General features: G+C 43.0%; 1 protein-coding gene across 2 annotated transcripts in view; it reads right to left on the reverse strand.

Annotated features, from left to right (window-relative positions):
* Window positions 1–16,851, reverse strand: part of SASH1 (SAM and SH3 domain containing 1) — a 188,049-nt gene that overhangs the window by 94,927 nt on the left and 76,271 nt on the right. For both annotated transcript variants that reach the window (XM_020878136.2, XM_020878138.2), the window contains exons 3-4: window positions 6,926–6,976; window positions 6,754–6,803 (exon numbers count right to left, since the gene is read on the reverse strand). In XM_020878136.2, the coding sequence (XP_020733795.2) occupies window positions 6,754–6,803; window positions 6,926–6,976 (101 nt within the window). The remainder of the gene's footprint in view (window positions 1–6,753; window positions 6,804–6,925; window positions 6,977–16,851) is intronic.

Consider the following 16,851-nt stretch of genomic DNA (forward strand, 5'->3'; position numbering starts at 1 on the left):
TTAGGAACTCCACCGGCCTAAAGAGCAGATCAAGGGAAGAGATGGCCAGGCAGGTAGAGGGCAGGTTAGGAGGAGAGCAGAGGGAGAGGCAGGCAAGACCAGGAAAGCAGGCAATCAGGTGAGTAGGCAGGAGGTGAGACAGAGCAAGGGGGACCAGGGTGTCTTCCCTGGAATCAAGACGCAAAAGGAGGGAAAGACAAGAGATTTTTGAGCGGGTGGGGGCTGTGGGAAAGAAAGTTGACACCTTCAAGAGTTATCAGCTTGCCAGATGAAATAGATGAAACCATTTGAAGAGTGAAGCAAAGTTCAAATGGAACAAATGCTTGCATAGAACATTTATAAACTCTATTCTATGCATTTTATCTGACCACAGAACACTGCCCCCACTGTATCTATCTTCCTCTTCCATCACACTGCTATATATTTTTGGACTTTTTCACCATAAAATAGTTGAAGTGTAGTCACAGGTAATGAAAGAAAGGGAAACTAAATCAGCGAATTTTCAACTCTAGTGAAAGACTTAGGAGAAAAGAACTTATAAATATCGGCGAAGGTGAAGTGTTGAGATTTATTTTGGCCCCTGCTGTCTCTATAGATAAATTTAAGAGACCCAGTATATATAAGAATAAAACTTGCTCCTACTTCCAAGGGAACATCTGAAGTGGAAGTTCTAACTGCTGTTATTCACAGAATGCTAATGAATGCATTTACTTCTCACCTCTCCATTTGCATAAGCAATACAACAACAAGTACTTTAGAACTAGACCATCAAGGTTAGGAGCATGAATGCTTAAGTGGGATTCAATCTGGGCTCTGTCACCTGTTAGTTGTGTAAACATGGGCAACTTATCAACCCCTCTGTGCCTCAGTTTCTGCATTTGTCAATGGGAAAAACAATACTGAGAACATTGGACTATGCTCACAGCTGATGCTCAGAGAACAGCTGCTGTGGGAAGAAATAAGTGGGGCAAAGTGGAGGGTGCTGGACAGGGTTTCTAGAAAAGCTCTGTAAATGATGTGCCTTTGGCTTTTTTACCTTTGTGAGATGTCCGGGGAGTTTTTAATTTCCTTGGTTCTGTCCCGCCATAGTAAAAATTTGAAGCAACGGACAGACCAGGGCTACAGCTCGGTGTTATAGCTCAGTTTAATTTGGCAAGCAAAGGAAAATACATCCATCCTCAAGGCAAGAGGGCGGGCCGACCCAAAAGACACCAACAGAAGCCCATGGATCAATTTTGGCTCCTCTTTTTATATGTTTTCTCTTCTCCCCTTGAGCCTGCCCTAAGTAAATTGGGCTAGCTAGGAGGGCTGTGTGCTTCACCTGAGGTTCTCATTCCGGGTCCTCAGACCTTCCTTTGTTCTATTTTCGCAGGCTTTTCCCTTTCTTTGTCTTTGAGCCTCTGCTATTTTGGACTCCATTTTTCTATTCTAAGTACGGAACACCTTTTAACTTCTCCCCTTTGCCCTGCCTCTCCTTCCCTCCTGGAAAATGCAGCAGCACTTTAAAATGGAGGAAGGAAGGAAGGAGGGAGGGAGGGAAAAGGCAGGGGGCGGGGGTGGGGGGGTGGGGTTGGGGGTGGGGTGGAGGGAAGAAGGACCGTCTGAGTTCATGAAGGCTTGCTTGAGCTGCAGTGCCAGTCCTGGACCTGCCCATGAACATGAGTGTATCTAGTGAAACTTCCCTTAGTTAACAATACTACTTGTCAGGTTTTTCTGTTATCTCTAACTAAACTCTGTTGACTGAAAGAAACATGCACAACCTAAAAGTTGCAAGTTAAGTTCAATTTGAAGATCTCACTGAAGACTATATAGCTCAGGGGACAGCTGCTCAGAGAGCTCTGAGGCCTGATCCTAGGAGACCAGGGAGGAACCAGGATAAAGAGGGATTTTTCTTTCTCCACAGAGGGGGAAAAGATCAAAAGACTGAACATCAAAAGATTACTACTAATCACCAAAAAAAACCCACCCATATATATTAATTGTTTTCACGACTTTCAACAAACTGTGGAAAATTCTTAAAGAGATGGGAATACCAGACCTCCTGAGAAATCTGTATGCAGGTCAGGACAGTTAGAACTGGACACGGAATAACAGACTGGTTCCAAATAGGAAAAGGAGTATGTCAAGGCAGTATATTGTCACTCTGCTTGTTTAACTTATATGCAGAGTATATCATGAGAAATTCAGGGATGGATGAAGCACAAGCTGGAATCAAGATTGTGGGAAAAATATAAATAACCTCAGATATGCAGATGACACCCACCCTTATGGCAGAAAGTGAAGAGGAACTAAAGAACTTCTTGATGAAAGTAAAAGAGGAGAGTGAAAAAGTTTGCTTAAAACCCAATATTCGGAAAACTAAGATCATGGCATCTGGTCCCATCACTTCATGGCAAATAGATGGGGAAACAACGGAAACAACAGACTTTATTTTTTGGGGCTCCAAAATCACTGTAGATGATGACTGCAGTCATGAAATTAAAAAACGCTTTCTCCTTGGAAGAAAAGCTATGACCAACCTAAACAGCATATTAAAAAGCAGAGACATGACTTTGCCAACAAAGGTCCGTCTAGTCAAAGATATGGTTTTTCCAGTAGTCATGTATGGATATGAGAGCTGGACTATAAAGAAAGCTGAACGCTGAAGAACTGATGCTTTTGAACTGTGGTACTGGAGAAGACTCTTGAGAGTCCCTTGGACTGCAAGGAGACCAAACCAGTCAATCCTAAAGGAAACAGTTCTGAATATTCATTGGAAGGACTGATGTTAAGGCTGAAACTCCAACACTTCGGCCACCTGATGCGAAGAACTGACTCAATGGAAAAGATGCTGAGGCTGGGAAAGATTGAAGGCAAAAGGGGACGACAGAGGATGAGATGGTTGGATGGCATCCCCAACGTGATGGACATGAGTTTGAGTAAGCTCCGGGAGTTGGTGATGGACAGGGAGGCCTGGCGTGCTGCAGTCCATGGGGTCACAGAGTCAGACAGGACTGGGCGACTGAACTAAATGAACTGCTGTATGGGAAGATGCAGAAATCTGTGCTATTTGAAATTATTCCTTAGGTATGCATCTTAACAGGGCCAAGATCCAAAGCACAGAGTGCCTCCAGTTTTTCCTCCATACCAAAGTCCCCGGGGTGGGGGCTGGGGGCTCTGCAGTGACTGATGGCTCCACCTTTACAGAACGGTTGTGGAGGGAAACATTTCTTGCCCGCACCCATTCCATACAGATACAGTTATAAAAGATATTTTCCAACAAAAATTCTTTCTCTCCAGTTATTCTTGAGAATAACCGGTGAGTAACAAGAGACTTTAATAAGCATTCACCTTTTCAACCAGTCAACACAAATCAAAGATTGGTGTAATAAATAGGCCATGTAAATAGATATAAATAGGAGAGCTCCAATGGCCTTCTCTAGAATATTCTCAGTGAAAGCATACGGAGGGCCTAAGACTGTAAGAAAAAAAAGGATGAATGGGGACTTTGTCAGACTGCGGGAGGGCGGGTGGGTGGGTAGCAGCTAGCAGGTCCATATTCCATCCCCCCACCTCTCTACCCCATCCATGCATCCATCCATCCTTTCACCAGGCAGGTCCTGCATATCTCAGACGGTAAAGACTCCGCCTGCAATGCAGGAGACCCAGGTTCAGTCCCTGGGTCGGGAAGATACCCTGAAGAAATGAATGGCTACCCACTGCAGTATTCTTGCCTGGAGAATTCCATGTCCAGAGGAGCATGGTGGGCTACAGTCCATGGAATCACAAAGTCGGACATGACCAAGAGACTAACACTACATATCTAAAGACCAGAGTCCAAGGAGCTTGACCTGTCAGGGTGCTCAGGTGCTGTCCTGCCAAGTATATCAGAATTCTCACTGTTGGTCTCCCCAGATAACCCACCTCCTGGGTCTTTTTACAGTACTGTAACTTGAAGACTTTAAATGCTGTTAAATGCAAAATACCACTGAGAGAAGTGATGATTTGCATTATAATGAATGCCTGATCCCTTCCTTAGAACACGTTTTCACTGGGGGAGAAGGAAGGACAGGAGTGCTGAGGCTCCTGAGACAACTGTGTGTGGAGGAGACAGTGGCTCTGGAAGGCAGAAGCCCCCAGCGCCAACACCTCAGCTCCCACATTTCCTGGTGTCACCTATGCCTCTGCTCCTAAGGTGGTGCTGCTGTTGATCTTGTGTTTACTGAGTTCTCTTGCCTTTTGAATAAAAAAGTAGAAGAAACTTTCTGCCAATTAAACAACACTGCTGACTCAGAAGGGTATTATGGTTGGCAGATACTTTGTAGTCACTAACCAGACAACCAACTGGTTTGCCAGGTCATCTTCCAGGGCCTGCAAAGTTACCAGCAAGCGTCTTCATTTGCAGAATAGCAGGATTTTGCATTCCAAAATATTTACAAGCACACGGGAGTGTACAGAAGAGAGAGCCGAAGCATACAAATCGGTCAGTCAAAGTACAAGGGAGCTCATGGGATGAGCTCACATGGGAGCTCATCACAAAATTCTTGAAACTTTTCTGTAAATTAAAATTCTTTTCAAAAGTTTTTTTTTTTTTAATTAAAAAAGTATTATCGTTTTCAAAAACCACTGAAAGGGAAATGGAGGAAAAGATGTACGGAAACCTTCAAATTATTTAGAAACAACTAAATTTAAGGAAACCATTTACTAGAACATGGGCTTCCCAGGTGGTTCAGTGGTAAAGAACCTGCCTGCCAACGCAGGAGACGCAGGTCCGATCCCTGGGTCGGGAAGATCCTCTGGAGGAGGAAATGGTAACCCACTCCAGTTTTCTTGCCTGGGAAATCCCACTGGACAGAGGACCCTTGAGGGTCACAGTCCATAGGGTTGCAAAAGAGTCAGACACAACTGAGCAACTAAACAACAACAATTTACTAGAACAGAAGCAAAATGCCAGATGGGGCGGCTGGGGGTTGTCAACACCTGTGTGTGTGTGTGTGTGAGAGAGAGAGAGAGAGAGAGAGACAGAGACAGACAGAGACAGAGAAATTTGTTAACCTCAGAAGGCTGTTAGTCTATCTCTGGACCACAAGAGTCATGCCATATTTTACTAAGTGAAGCACATAAACACGGAAAGAATGACTACCCACAATTGAGGGGAAGCAGAAACACCAGCCTAACTAAGATGAGTATAAGTTTGGTGAGTCACTTCCTCTTAGGAGGAAAGGCAAAGATTTCTTGTCCCCCGATAGGTTCAGAGACTGAAAGATCACCTGAGTTCTCAGCCTGAGTCACGTCACAGAGGTAGCAAACCAGGTCGGAGGAGCCCACAGCCTCTCACGCAGAGCTTCTGCCCATCTTCAGTTCAACATCACCACACCTCCGATTTCAAAATCGAGGTCAACTCAAATCTCTCGGCTACTTCAGCCTCCACACTGCTAAGTCCCCCGGAGAAGACATGCGACTCAGACAAAGGAAATTCACACTTATCTCTCCACCTTGAGGGGGCAATGGCCTGGGATTTCTTCTGCTCATCACCCCCAGCACCCCCCAGGCCTGAAACCCAATCTGCTCAGTGAGGCTGAAGCTTTGGCAGGGCGGCCTCCGCTTCTGGAAGCCGCGTCCGTGCCAGCCGCACACACACGTGGACGGATTAGGCAGGGCTGTGGTGCAAGGCGCACACACACTCGCCCAACGTGTGCCCTTCATTCCAGAAATACTTTTGACGCCTAAACCACCTCTATGCCTCCCTTGGCCTCAAACAGTCTAAGTGGCTCTATGCCAGAGGAAGTCTCTGTTTAAAGATGGGGACTTTTCAAAATTTCTTTACCTCAGGAGATCATAAATAGAACCTTTTAGCATAACTATGATGGAATAAAGTAGAAAAGGGAAAGAAAAAAAAATTTTGCTTTTTTTTCTTTTCCCTTAAGTGACCTAAAAGAAATACTGGAAATATAAACTATAACATAGAATTATCTTCCATGAGAGTCAAGATTATAGGGTCCAAGTTAGGACGAGTAAGCCAAAAGGACTACCTTGAACGGGAAAGGTTAGTGAGCATTTACCATCTTCTGTGACAAGTGTTTATTCTTATTTTAAGGTGGCTCCGTGGTAAAGAATCTGCCTGCAATGCAGGAGACCCCGGTTCGATCCCTGGGTCAGGAAGATCCCCTGGAGCAGGGCATGGCCACCCACTCCAGTATTCTTGCTTAGAGAATTTCATGAACTAGGAGCCTGGCAGGCTATAGTCCATGGGGTCGCAAAGAGTCAGACACAACTGACCAACTAAAACACACACACACACACACACACACACACACACCACACACTCCAAAGCAAGGTGCAGAGGGTTACTGTAATCATTGTTTTACTCTGGAATGTATTATATTTTTGTACTTTGCTTCTTTATGACTTCCATCCTGTATCAAAAACCAGTGTAAAAGAAGGAAACCATTTTGGTTGACTTAGCTGTCTCTTCCTTTTCTCCACGCTCACTTTCAAATATTTCAGGTTCACTTACAACAAGGAGTGTGAAATCAATAACACTTTGCAGAAGCCTTGGGCATCACCAATTGAATTACAGAACACACTCATCCACCTACATACATGTACACACACACACACACACACACACACGTGCGCGCGCGCAAGGAAAATAAACTTCAAGTTCCACAGTACATACACAGTATGCAAACAATCACCTACCCCATTTCCATCAGAAAGGACCTAAAAGACACCTTAGAAATTCTGCTCCAGGACAGAAGGAGGAAAACTTACTTTCTTTCCACTTCTGGTGTTGACACCGCACTACAGAAGCCAAGCGACTCCTAGGAGAGAAGATTCGTAGGGTCAGTGCAGGCAGAACAGCAGGCTTCATCTCATTTTTACATAATACCACTTTTAAAAACAGACAGAAGCAAAAATAGATGATTAAAGTCACTGTGCTTACTTCGATCTGGGACCGCAGCTGAAGTGACGTGGGGCTGGCTTCGGGTTTCTCCTAAAACAGAACAGATGCTAGTTTAATGAGACTTCCAAACGTGGCACACACCAGAAAAGACAAATAATGTGTAAGAAGAGATGGGGGAGAGTTGGGAAATGCTAGGTTACAGTGGGAGGAGATAAACAGATTTTCTGAAAAAAAAAAACTGTTCTTTTAAATGAGAGCCCTAGCCTTTTAAAAGTGAACTGTTTTCCAAATTACATCGCTTGACACTGCTGACAATTTTATTGCAGAAGAGAAAAGCACAATCTAACTGAAGAGTATGGAGAGTTAATGGTAAAATGATTTCCCAGATGAGACTAGGCCGTCACAAAGACACAGAATTTACTACGATCCATTTGTGTCATGAAGTCATAAAGAAGAGGCAGGGGATTCAAAGGATTTTAGAGATAAAATTACCGAGGATAATACTCTCATTTTACAGTTTTAAAAAAACTGTACCCCTCCGAAAGAAAAAAAAAAAAGATACACCAGTTACCTGTGATTAAAAAATATACTGAAATAAACAGGATAATGACATTATTAGAAGTGTTATGGCATACTATCGAAAAATGAGTTATATGAGCAAACAGAGCACCACACTGATATTTTTTCATAACTAGAGAAAAGCTTTAAATCTAAATACGTGCTAAAGCAAAGGTTCACACCAAAGTGTGGTTCAAGACCAGGATGGTCCAAGATCAGTCCCCGGCTGATCAGTAAGTCATAAACAGGAAAATGGGCAGCTTTAGAGGAAGGAGTAATATCACCAACATTATACAAGCTTGAGATATCAAATTATGAAAGTTTTCCGATAATCCTATTGTGTTCTTAAAGATCACTACCAAAAAAAAAAAAAAAGATCATTACCTTCTTCAGGACTACATGGGTACTATATGAAGACTGTTTTCTTAGTTAACATTAATCAGTTAACATTCGGGAAATGGACAAAGATCATCTCAAACTACAAATTCTCACTTGCATCTAATTGCTTTTTTTTTTTTCAGTTTGCCTATTTCATCTTTAACACAATTACAAATCTAGACCAATATTTTAAAATGCAGCAATGAAATGTAACTGAACAAAAGTATAAATGTAAACAAGGTAACAGGAATCTGGTACAAATATAGAAGATAAAATGAGTGTTGGAGTGGTTACATCTGAGAATGGGGCGATGTGGATAAGCAGACCACAGGAGAAAACTGTTTTAATGGACTGGCAACCCACTCGACTCCAGTTCCAGGATCTCATTTGCTATGAGAAAATATCAGAGTGGTGTGAAGTCCCACTGAACTTCTCTCTGGTTAACATTCTCCTGGTTTGTATTACCACTTTTGTTTATAATGATCAAATATATATTCTACTGTAAAGCAATGTATGGAAATGTTTGAGTTACATTTTAAGTCTGATTGATATGATGTCAGACTCAAGTGCAATCAACAAAAGGGACATGTATTTTGGAGGTTCTTGGTGCTTAGAAACCAATCTGATGCCCTGATATCGAACCTTTTAGCATCAGTGCATAGAGAAATTTACAAACTTCAACTGTAGGAAGTAAGCAAAGGTATAGTTTGCAATTTTTTCATCCTAAGTCTTCCCATTCAGGAGTTGGTATGGAAGCCTCAGACTTATGACACAACTCTATTAGTTCCTCTGAAATTTTCTCTGAAATTGTCCTTCTAGCACCCAAATCCATACCCATCAACACAAAGTAATGGATTCAACTCTTCCTGCCTCTGTTCTTAACTGTCTTGATACTCCAAGTCTCTACTTACAAGATAATGCAGACCCTGATAAGAAATCACCTGCTTTTATTGTACATTTTTATCTGCACTTTTCTAATAAATTTTATTTATTGGTGCATCATTTGCTACTCCACATAATAAACACAATATTTATGGTTTATTATGCAAAACGTACCCATTCCTGCATATAAAGCTGATGCTTGTTAACAATCATATTAAATGTTTGATGATCTGGAACTAATAATCTAAAACAATTCATTTTCACGTATTAGTTTGTCAATTATAACAGACATTTGACTGTGCTGTAGCTACTTAGGAAATTGGTTGGGGGTGTAAGTTTGATGTATAATGTATTACAATTCACCCCATTAAAATAATGGACCCAGTTAGTTTCCATGCAGAACATCTGTTTCATCAGGAACAGAATATGTTGAACAGGAGATCTCGCACTGTGATTGTTTCTAGCGCTTTTCCACCCACAGAGCATGACACAAATAATGTGATTCAGAGCAAACATTATAAATTTCATCTCTCAAGGAGAGACAACCATCATTATAATGAGGGATTTCTTAGACTAAATGTACCCTAAAGTAAAAAATACTACACAAGTAAGGAGAAGTTTGTAAAATTACCCACTAAGTTAAGGACCTATATGATGCTTGGTGAGAAAACAGAATGGGCTATTTGGCAAAATTCTACTATTATGATATTGATAGATGTCACATGATATTAACGACAAACATGCAAAAGACTACCATTCTGTCATGCACTCGTGAATATGATGCAAGCCTTGTGGGCCCACCATTGAGCCTAAGAAATAGAACATCACAATAAAGAGTTAAAGCTAGCAGGTACTGATGTACATTTGGATAAAACACCTGTGCGGAGCATGAGACAGGCTTGGAAATGTGTCATACACACTTGAGGGAAAAAGTGCCAGAGAGTTTTTTATTCTGTTTAGCACTAAAAAAGAAATAGATTTCTTCCACTGCACAATGTGGAATGAAAAGGTGTGAAAGAGCCAGGCAGAAAGAGCACCATGACTGGTGCTGTATGCACACATGTAAACATACACATATGCAGCAATAAGGGGTACTGCTGACATAATAAAGAAGGATGGATTCAGGTCAAAGTGGGCAGAGAATATGCAGATACATGGATGGACCTAGAGATTATCATTCTAAGTGAAGTAAGTCAGGTAGAGAAAGTCAAATACCTTATAATATCACTTGTATGTGAAATCTATAAAAATGATACAAATAGACCTGTTTACAAAACAGAAACAGACTCAGAAAGCAAATTTAAGGCTATGTAAAAGGGAGGGAAGGAGGAATAAATTAGGAGCTTGGGACTAACAGATACACACCATTATATATAAAATACATAAAGAAAGGTCCTACTGTACAGTACAGGGAACTATATTCAATATCCTGGGAGAAACCATAATGGAGAAGATTCTATATTCTTTTCAAATACATAAACACACACGCACATATATAACTGGATCACTCTGTGGTACACTAGAAACTAACATGACATTGTGAATCAATTATACTCCAACTTTAAAAAATTAAAAGAACTATTAAAAAAAAAAAAGAATGGACATTGAAAGGCTCCTTGACATCCTCCTTCCCTGTCCCATTCTCAGGTTAGGCTGCCCTCTTGTCCACTCCTAATTCAGCCAGAGTAATGAGGGAAATAAGCTACGGTTTTTCCAGCAGTCATGTGTGGATGAGAGAGTTGGACCATAAAGAAAGCCAAGCGCCGAAGCATTGATGCTTTTGAGCCGCAGTGTTGGAGAAGACTCTTGAGAGTCCCTTGCACGTCAAGGAGATCAAACCAGTCAATCCTAAAGGAAATCAGTCCTGAATATTCACTGAAAGAACTGATGCTGAAGCTGAAGCTTCAATCCTTCGGCCATCTGATGCAAAGAACTGAATCATTGGAAAAGACCCTAATGCTGGGAAAGATAGAAGGCAGGAGAAGGGGATGACAGAGGATGAGATGGTTGGATGGGATTGCTGACTCGATGGACATGAGTTTGAGCAAGCTTCAGGAGTTGGTGATGAACAGGGAAGCCTAGCATGCTGCAGTCCATGGGGTCACAAAGAGTCAGGTATGACTGAGCGACTGAACTAAACTGAATGAGGGGAATGACACCACCCTAATGGCACAAAGAGAAGAGGAACTAACGAGCCTCTTGATGAAGGTGAGAGAGGAGAGTGAAAAAGCTGATTTAAAACTCAACATTCAAAAAATGAAGATAGCGGCATCTGGTCCCATCACGTCATGGCAAATAGACTGGGGCAAAATGAAAACAGTGACAGACTCAGTAGTGAAAGTGTGGAATTCTAACCACTAAACTGCCAGGGCATTCATTAGAAGGATTCTTAAACACCAATGATTGATTATTTCTGCAGTGGCTTCTATATTTCTGAATTGGTGAAAACACCAATGATTATTCCTGCAAAGGCCTCTGTATTAAGTGTGAAAGCACATAATACTTTTATATTTTTAAGCATAATAACTATTCTAAAAAATTAAATCTGATAATAATAACTTTAGTTTTATCTCAACAATTAAAAACTTCTTAAGAGATATCAAAACTTAATTTCTTAAATTAGGCCATGCCCTGTTTAAAACACTTTCTTGAAGTTTAAAAACTTTTAATAACTAATGTCATAAAGCTATGCAAGCAGCTTATGTTTAACAATAAAGGTCCATGATGATTTTAGAAATAATCTCATATTCATAGTTTGACTGAAAGAAACCAAAGCATAGTGCTATATAGTTTTTTTTTAAGAAAGGAACTAGATGACAAAAAAATTACTGGGGCAAAAAACCTCATATTCATTTCTTGTTATATTGGACAATTTCTGGAAACCATTCCCTGAATGTTTATTATGTCTAACATGTATGTGCATGCATGCTAAGTCGCTTTAGTCATGTCTGACTCTGCAACACTATAGACCATAGCCTGCCAGGCTCCTCTGTCCGTGGGACTCTCCAGGCAAGAATACTGGAGTGGGTTGCCATGCTCTCCTCCAGGGGATCTTCCCGACTCAGGGATCAAACCTGCATCCCTTTGTCTCCAGCATTGGCAGGTGGGTTCTTTACCACTAGCACCACCTGGGAAGCCCATGTCAAACACAAAAGCAAAAAAAGAAAAATGTTTCAAGATGAAATAAGTGGTTTCCTAAAACCAAAACATGAGAGCATGTATGTGTTTCCACCTGCTTGGGCATGTGCACACACACTCACACACACACAACATACATACTCACACCAACACACCCTGCGGTCACACCAGTGAACCAACCAGTGAAGTTGCTCAGTTGTGTCCGACTCTTTCTGACCCCATGAACTACAGCCTACCAGGCTACTGGAGTGGGTTGCCATTTCCTCCTCCAGGGGATCTTCCCAACCCAGGGATTGAACCCAGGTCTCCCGCATTACACGTAGTCGCTTTACCGTCTGAGCCATCCAGGGAAGCAGTCACATCAGTTGAGGTCAAATAAGAAACTTAAAGTTCTGACCTTCCATGGCTGGGTTTTCACTCTGAAGCGCTACACTCGCTGTGCAATGTGACGTCAAAATCCACTCAAGGCAGAATAGGGCCTGGAAAGCAAGTACCCGGCCCTCACTCCCACACCAACCTAGCTTTCACGTTTTTGTGGAAATCCGCACCTCTCCCTTCCTTGATGCCGGCAGTGCTAGAAGCCAAAGGAACTTCACAGCTGAGAAAGCAAGAGGGATAAACCCATCTGCTTGTTCCAAAAGCAGGGAGGAAGAACATCAGGAGCCCACCAGCCCCGATTAGCGCCAAGTTCTCCTCCTCCACCTCGGGAACGGCAGGAACAAAGCTCTGAATTGCCGGGCAAAGGTGCTGCTGGTGGTCGATGGGGGCTTTCCTGGTGGTCCAGTGGCTAAGACTCCACACGTTCAATGCAGGAGGCCTGGGTTCAATTCCTGGTCAGGGAACTAGATCCCACATGCCTTAACTAAAGATCCTACATGTCACAACTAAGCCCTAGCACAGCCAAATAAATAATTTAATTAATTTTTTTAAAAAAGACACATGTGGCATCCATCACTTAACAGGAAGCCCGAAGTAATGGCATGTCCCTGCTGGCCAGGTATCCTCCCCTTGTCTGACTCCTCCATTCCAGCCCATCAATGCGGCATGTGTTGATTCTACCAGGTTTCACACCTCCCTGTTTTCGTGGGAGTTTTCTCACTGCCATAACATTAGGAGACGCTGCTTCTCCCTTCTCCCAGCCAACGCATCTGCTCTCATACACGCCAGCTTCTTTGCTGTCCCCCCCACAGACCTGGACCACAATGCATGGCAGAGTGGGAGATGCTGACTTTGAGCTGGTAGAATTATGTTCCAATCTGGCTCCCACTTTAGATCTCAGTTTTATTTTATTTGGTTTTTCCAATGGCAACAAAAGGTAAACAGACCATTTGATTGTCTTCAAGTTTCTTTCTGACTCTGAAACCCCAGGATGGAGCAGTGTCATGCCCACTCAAACACTACTGTCCAATAAACCTTGAAATCCTAATGTTTTGTCTTTGGTATTTAAAGTGCTTCATGCATCATGAGTGAGGAGATCAAACCAGTCTCCTTGGTCAATACTAGAGGAAATCAATGCTGAATAGTCACTGGAAGGACTGATGCTGAAGCTGAAGCTCCAATCCTTTGGCCAACTGATGCAGAGAGCTGACTCATTGGAAAAAAACCCTGATGCTGGGAAAGATTGAGGGCAGGAGAAGGAGCGGGTAACAGAGGATGAGATGGTTAGATGGCATCACCAACTCAATGGACTTGAGTTTGAGAAAGCTCCAGGAGATACTGAAGGACAGGGAAGCCTGGCATGCTGCAGTCTGTGGGATCGCAGAGTCAGACACGACTGAACAACATCACGAGGATTAGAATCACCTGGAAGGTGGTTAGAAAAGGCAGTCTTGGGCCCCACTTCCCATCTCCTGCATCAAAACCTGCATTTTACCAAGATCCCCAGCTGATCTGTATGCCCACATCAATTTCAGAAGCACAGGGCTTTGTACTCTGTGTCACGTCTATGTTCCAAAATCTTTCCCCAAATGTGGAAACACAGTGCAGACAGGATAAAGGTCACATTTCTGAAGGAGAGGCCCATTGAACCAACTGGTCAGATCATAAACCCTTTTCTTAGAGACTGGGTGCTGGGTCCACTGTCCCTGAGCAGATGCTTTCCTAGTGTTTCACTTTCGCTCATGACTACCTAGAATGTCCTGCTGTTTCCTGTCCACCCAAACCCTACTCATCCTTCAGCTCCAGCTACAAACCCATCTTTCCTTAAACCTTCCCTGCCCAGCTCTGTCTTAAACACTATGCCTGAGGGTCCTTATATGGAGGTACTCTTTGGCTTGGGGCTTCCCAGGTGGCGCTAGTGGTAAGAAAAAACCTGCCTGCCAATGCAGGAAGCAAAGAGACGAAGGTTCAATCCCTGGGACAGGAAGATCTTCTGAAGGAGGGCATGGCAACCCATTCCAGTATTCTTGCCTGGAGAATCCCAGGGACAGAAGAGCCTGGTGAGCTACAGTCCATGGGGTCACAAAGAGTCGGACATGACTGAAGTGACTTAGCAGATACACACTCTTCTGCTCACTTTATTTTATTCCCTCAAAGAAAATGAAGTCACTCAGTCAAGTCCGACTCTTTGCGACCCCCCTGGAACCCACCAGGTTCCTCCGTCCATGGAATTTTCCAGGCAAGAGTACTGGAATGGATTGCCATTTCCTTCTTCAGGGGATCTTCCTGATGCAGGGATCGAACCCGGGTCTCCTACATTGCAGGCAGACGCTTTACTATCTGAGCCGCCAGGGAAGCTCAGGGTCTAGTTATTCCCTCAACTAGACCATAAATGCCTCTTATCAGAGACTCACTGTACCCACAGGCAGACAGACACACAGAGTGTGTCTGCGTAAACACACTCCAACAAAAACTCTTCAGCGCTGATTATGCACCCGGTCCCACATGAAGTGATAAAGAGACAGCAATGAACAGGATGGGTCACTCTCCTTGTGGGTGTTTCTCTCCAAAGTCTTGCACAGGCTTTCTGCTCATGAGAAGTGCTCGAGGGCTATCTATTGGTTTGATTTGCTTAAACTTGTTTCCTTTGCCAGTGATTCTGACTCTTCCACTGATTTCTGTTTCAGGTCTCACTGACTGGAACATGTATTTTCATGCTTTAAGACTTCTTTCGGGTTGCAAGGAGTTACATCAGTAAGTAAAAGCAATTCAGCAAATACTCTCAAAATGATCTACAGCTTAGATCTGTGAGAACTTAAAAAGAACAGGTGGTATTTAATCACTCTTAAGGTAAAATCTGCAGTGGGCTGTGTGTTCTCTGTCTGGCCCCATGCCTTGTCATGTCTTGTTTCACCTAAATCGTTCACAGGTGAAACAGGAAGCGTTCGTCATTTTCAGGCTCCTATAAATAAACTCACAGCCTAGCATATAAAATTTTTTCTAGTGAGTGAAAGTGAATGGAAAACTACTCCTATCCCACCACATCAAAGGAGAAAGGTCCCAAGGAAAAAAGACTTTTTCCCCCCACAGTTGAATGCTATTCCACTGACTGCAACTTTAAAGCCTAACCATAATTAACAGATCAGTAAATGTCTAGAAGCAGTGATAAGAAAGAAAAGTGGCAATTTCTACCCAGCCATCACTGCCCTGTGCTGAGTCTCCTTGCTGTCTTAGCCCATGTTCTCCAAGCATTTGCTACATATTTATTAGATCTCTCCATGTTGCAAAAATGACTTAGAATGGCTTATGAAATTTAAGTGCAATGTTACAGGATAAAGTTAAAAGACTAATGTTAATGATACAAAGAGGGAGAAAAATCAAGATTCTATAGTAAAAACCGGTCCATGAATTACTGTTGGTTCACAAAATACAGGTTATGGAGACCACACATTTGAAGGCGCCAAGCTTTCTAATGTTTAATGCAAAAAAGACATGATCAGTTAAAGATTGACATTACCCATCTTGCCTGGAGAATTCCATGGACAGAGGAGCCTAGTGGGCTACAGTCCATAGGGTCACAAAGAGTCACACAGCTGAAGCAACTAAGGACATAGCACAAGGTAAGTCAAAAGATACAGGGCTATTCCTGTGAGTGAGAATTTCTCCTCTGAATTCCGGCAGCGAGTACACTAGATCTCCCTGACCAACTTCACAAGCCAGGTCCATACAGAACTATCCTCCAGCAAAGCTGGAGGCAGGTCTGAGATCCCCTAGAGTAAACCGAGGGGCCTCCCAAGGGGACATCCATGAAATGCACATGCCCCCAACCCCTACCGACTGGCAGTACCCAGGACCCAGCATAGGGGCAGAACTCAGTTTGGGGAGAAAGCAGATACATTCTGCCATCATGATGCATGGCTGTGGTAAAACACAGGGGTGTTAGTAAACATTAGATGAACTGGTTAAAATCAAGGATAATTTGAATCTAAGAGTGTCAAGCTTGGTGCTCTCAAGACTCATTTCAAACGAGGTAGTTTAACTTCTAAACTATCTTAGGAGAAGATGCACTGGATCTTTCAGGCTACAACTTGAACGGCGTTGAGTACAGAGCAGGCACCAAGCATCTTGCAGAGAGACAGGGATAAAACCTAGACCGTGGGAATGACAATAGATCATTTCAATGACATGTGTCATGGCAGAAGCATGCACATGTTCATCCTGTGAATAAAACTAACACAGTGTCTCGTGTCATGTAAGTGTAAAAGTTAAAAGGCACAGTGTCATAAAGATATTTTAATCATCCTTTTTAAAAAGTTGTATAATGCAGTTTAGCTTATGGATGAGTGAGTGAGTAAGTGAGTGAAGTCGCTCAGTCGTGTCCGACTCTCTGCGACCCCGTGGACTGTAGCCCACCAGGCTCCTCCGTCCATGGGATTCTCCAGGTAAGAATACTGGAGTGGGTTGCCATTTCCTTCTCCAGGGGATCTTTCCAACCCAGGGGTCGAACCCAGGTCTTTAATGTCTGAGCCCCCAGGGAAGCCCACCAACATACAAACGGCCGCTGCACTTCCCATTGGTGGACACCATGATGTCCAGCCACTCTGGATGGTCCATCCAACCTCAGTGTTGTA

The sequence above is a fragment of the Odocoileus virginianus genome, chromosome 34 (genome assembly GCF_023699985.2).
Source record: "Odocoileus virginianus isolate 20LAN1187 ecotype Illinois chromosome 34, Ovbor_1.2, whole genome shotgun sequence".
Lineage (NCBI taxonomy): Eukaryota > Metazoa > Chordata > Mammalia > Artiodactyla > Cervidae > Odocoileus > Odocoileus virginianus.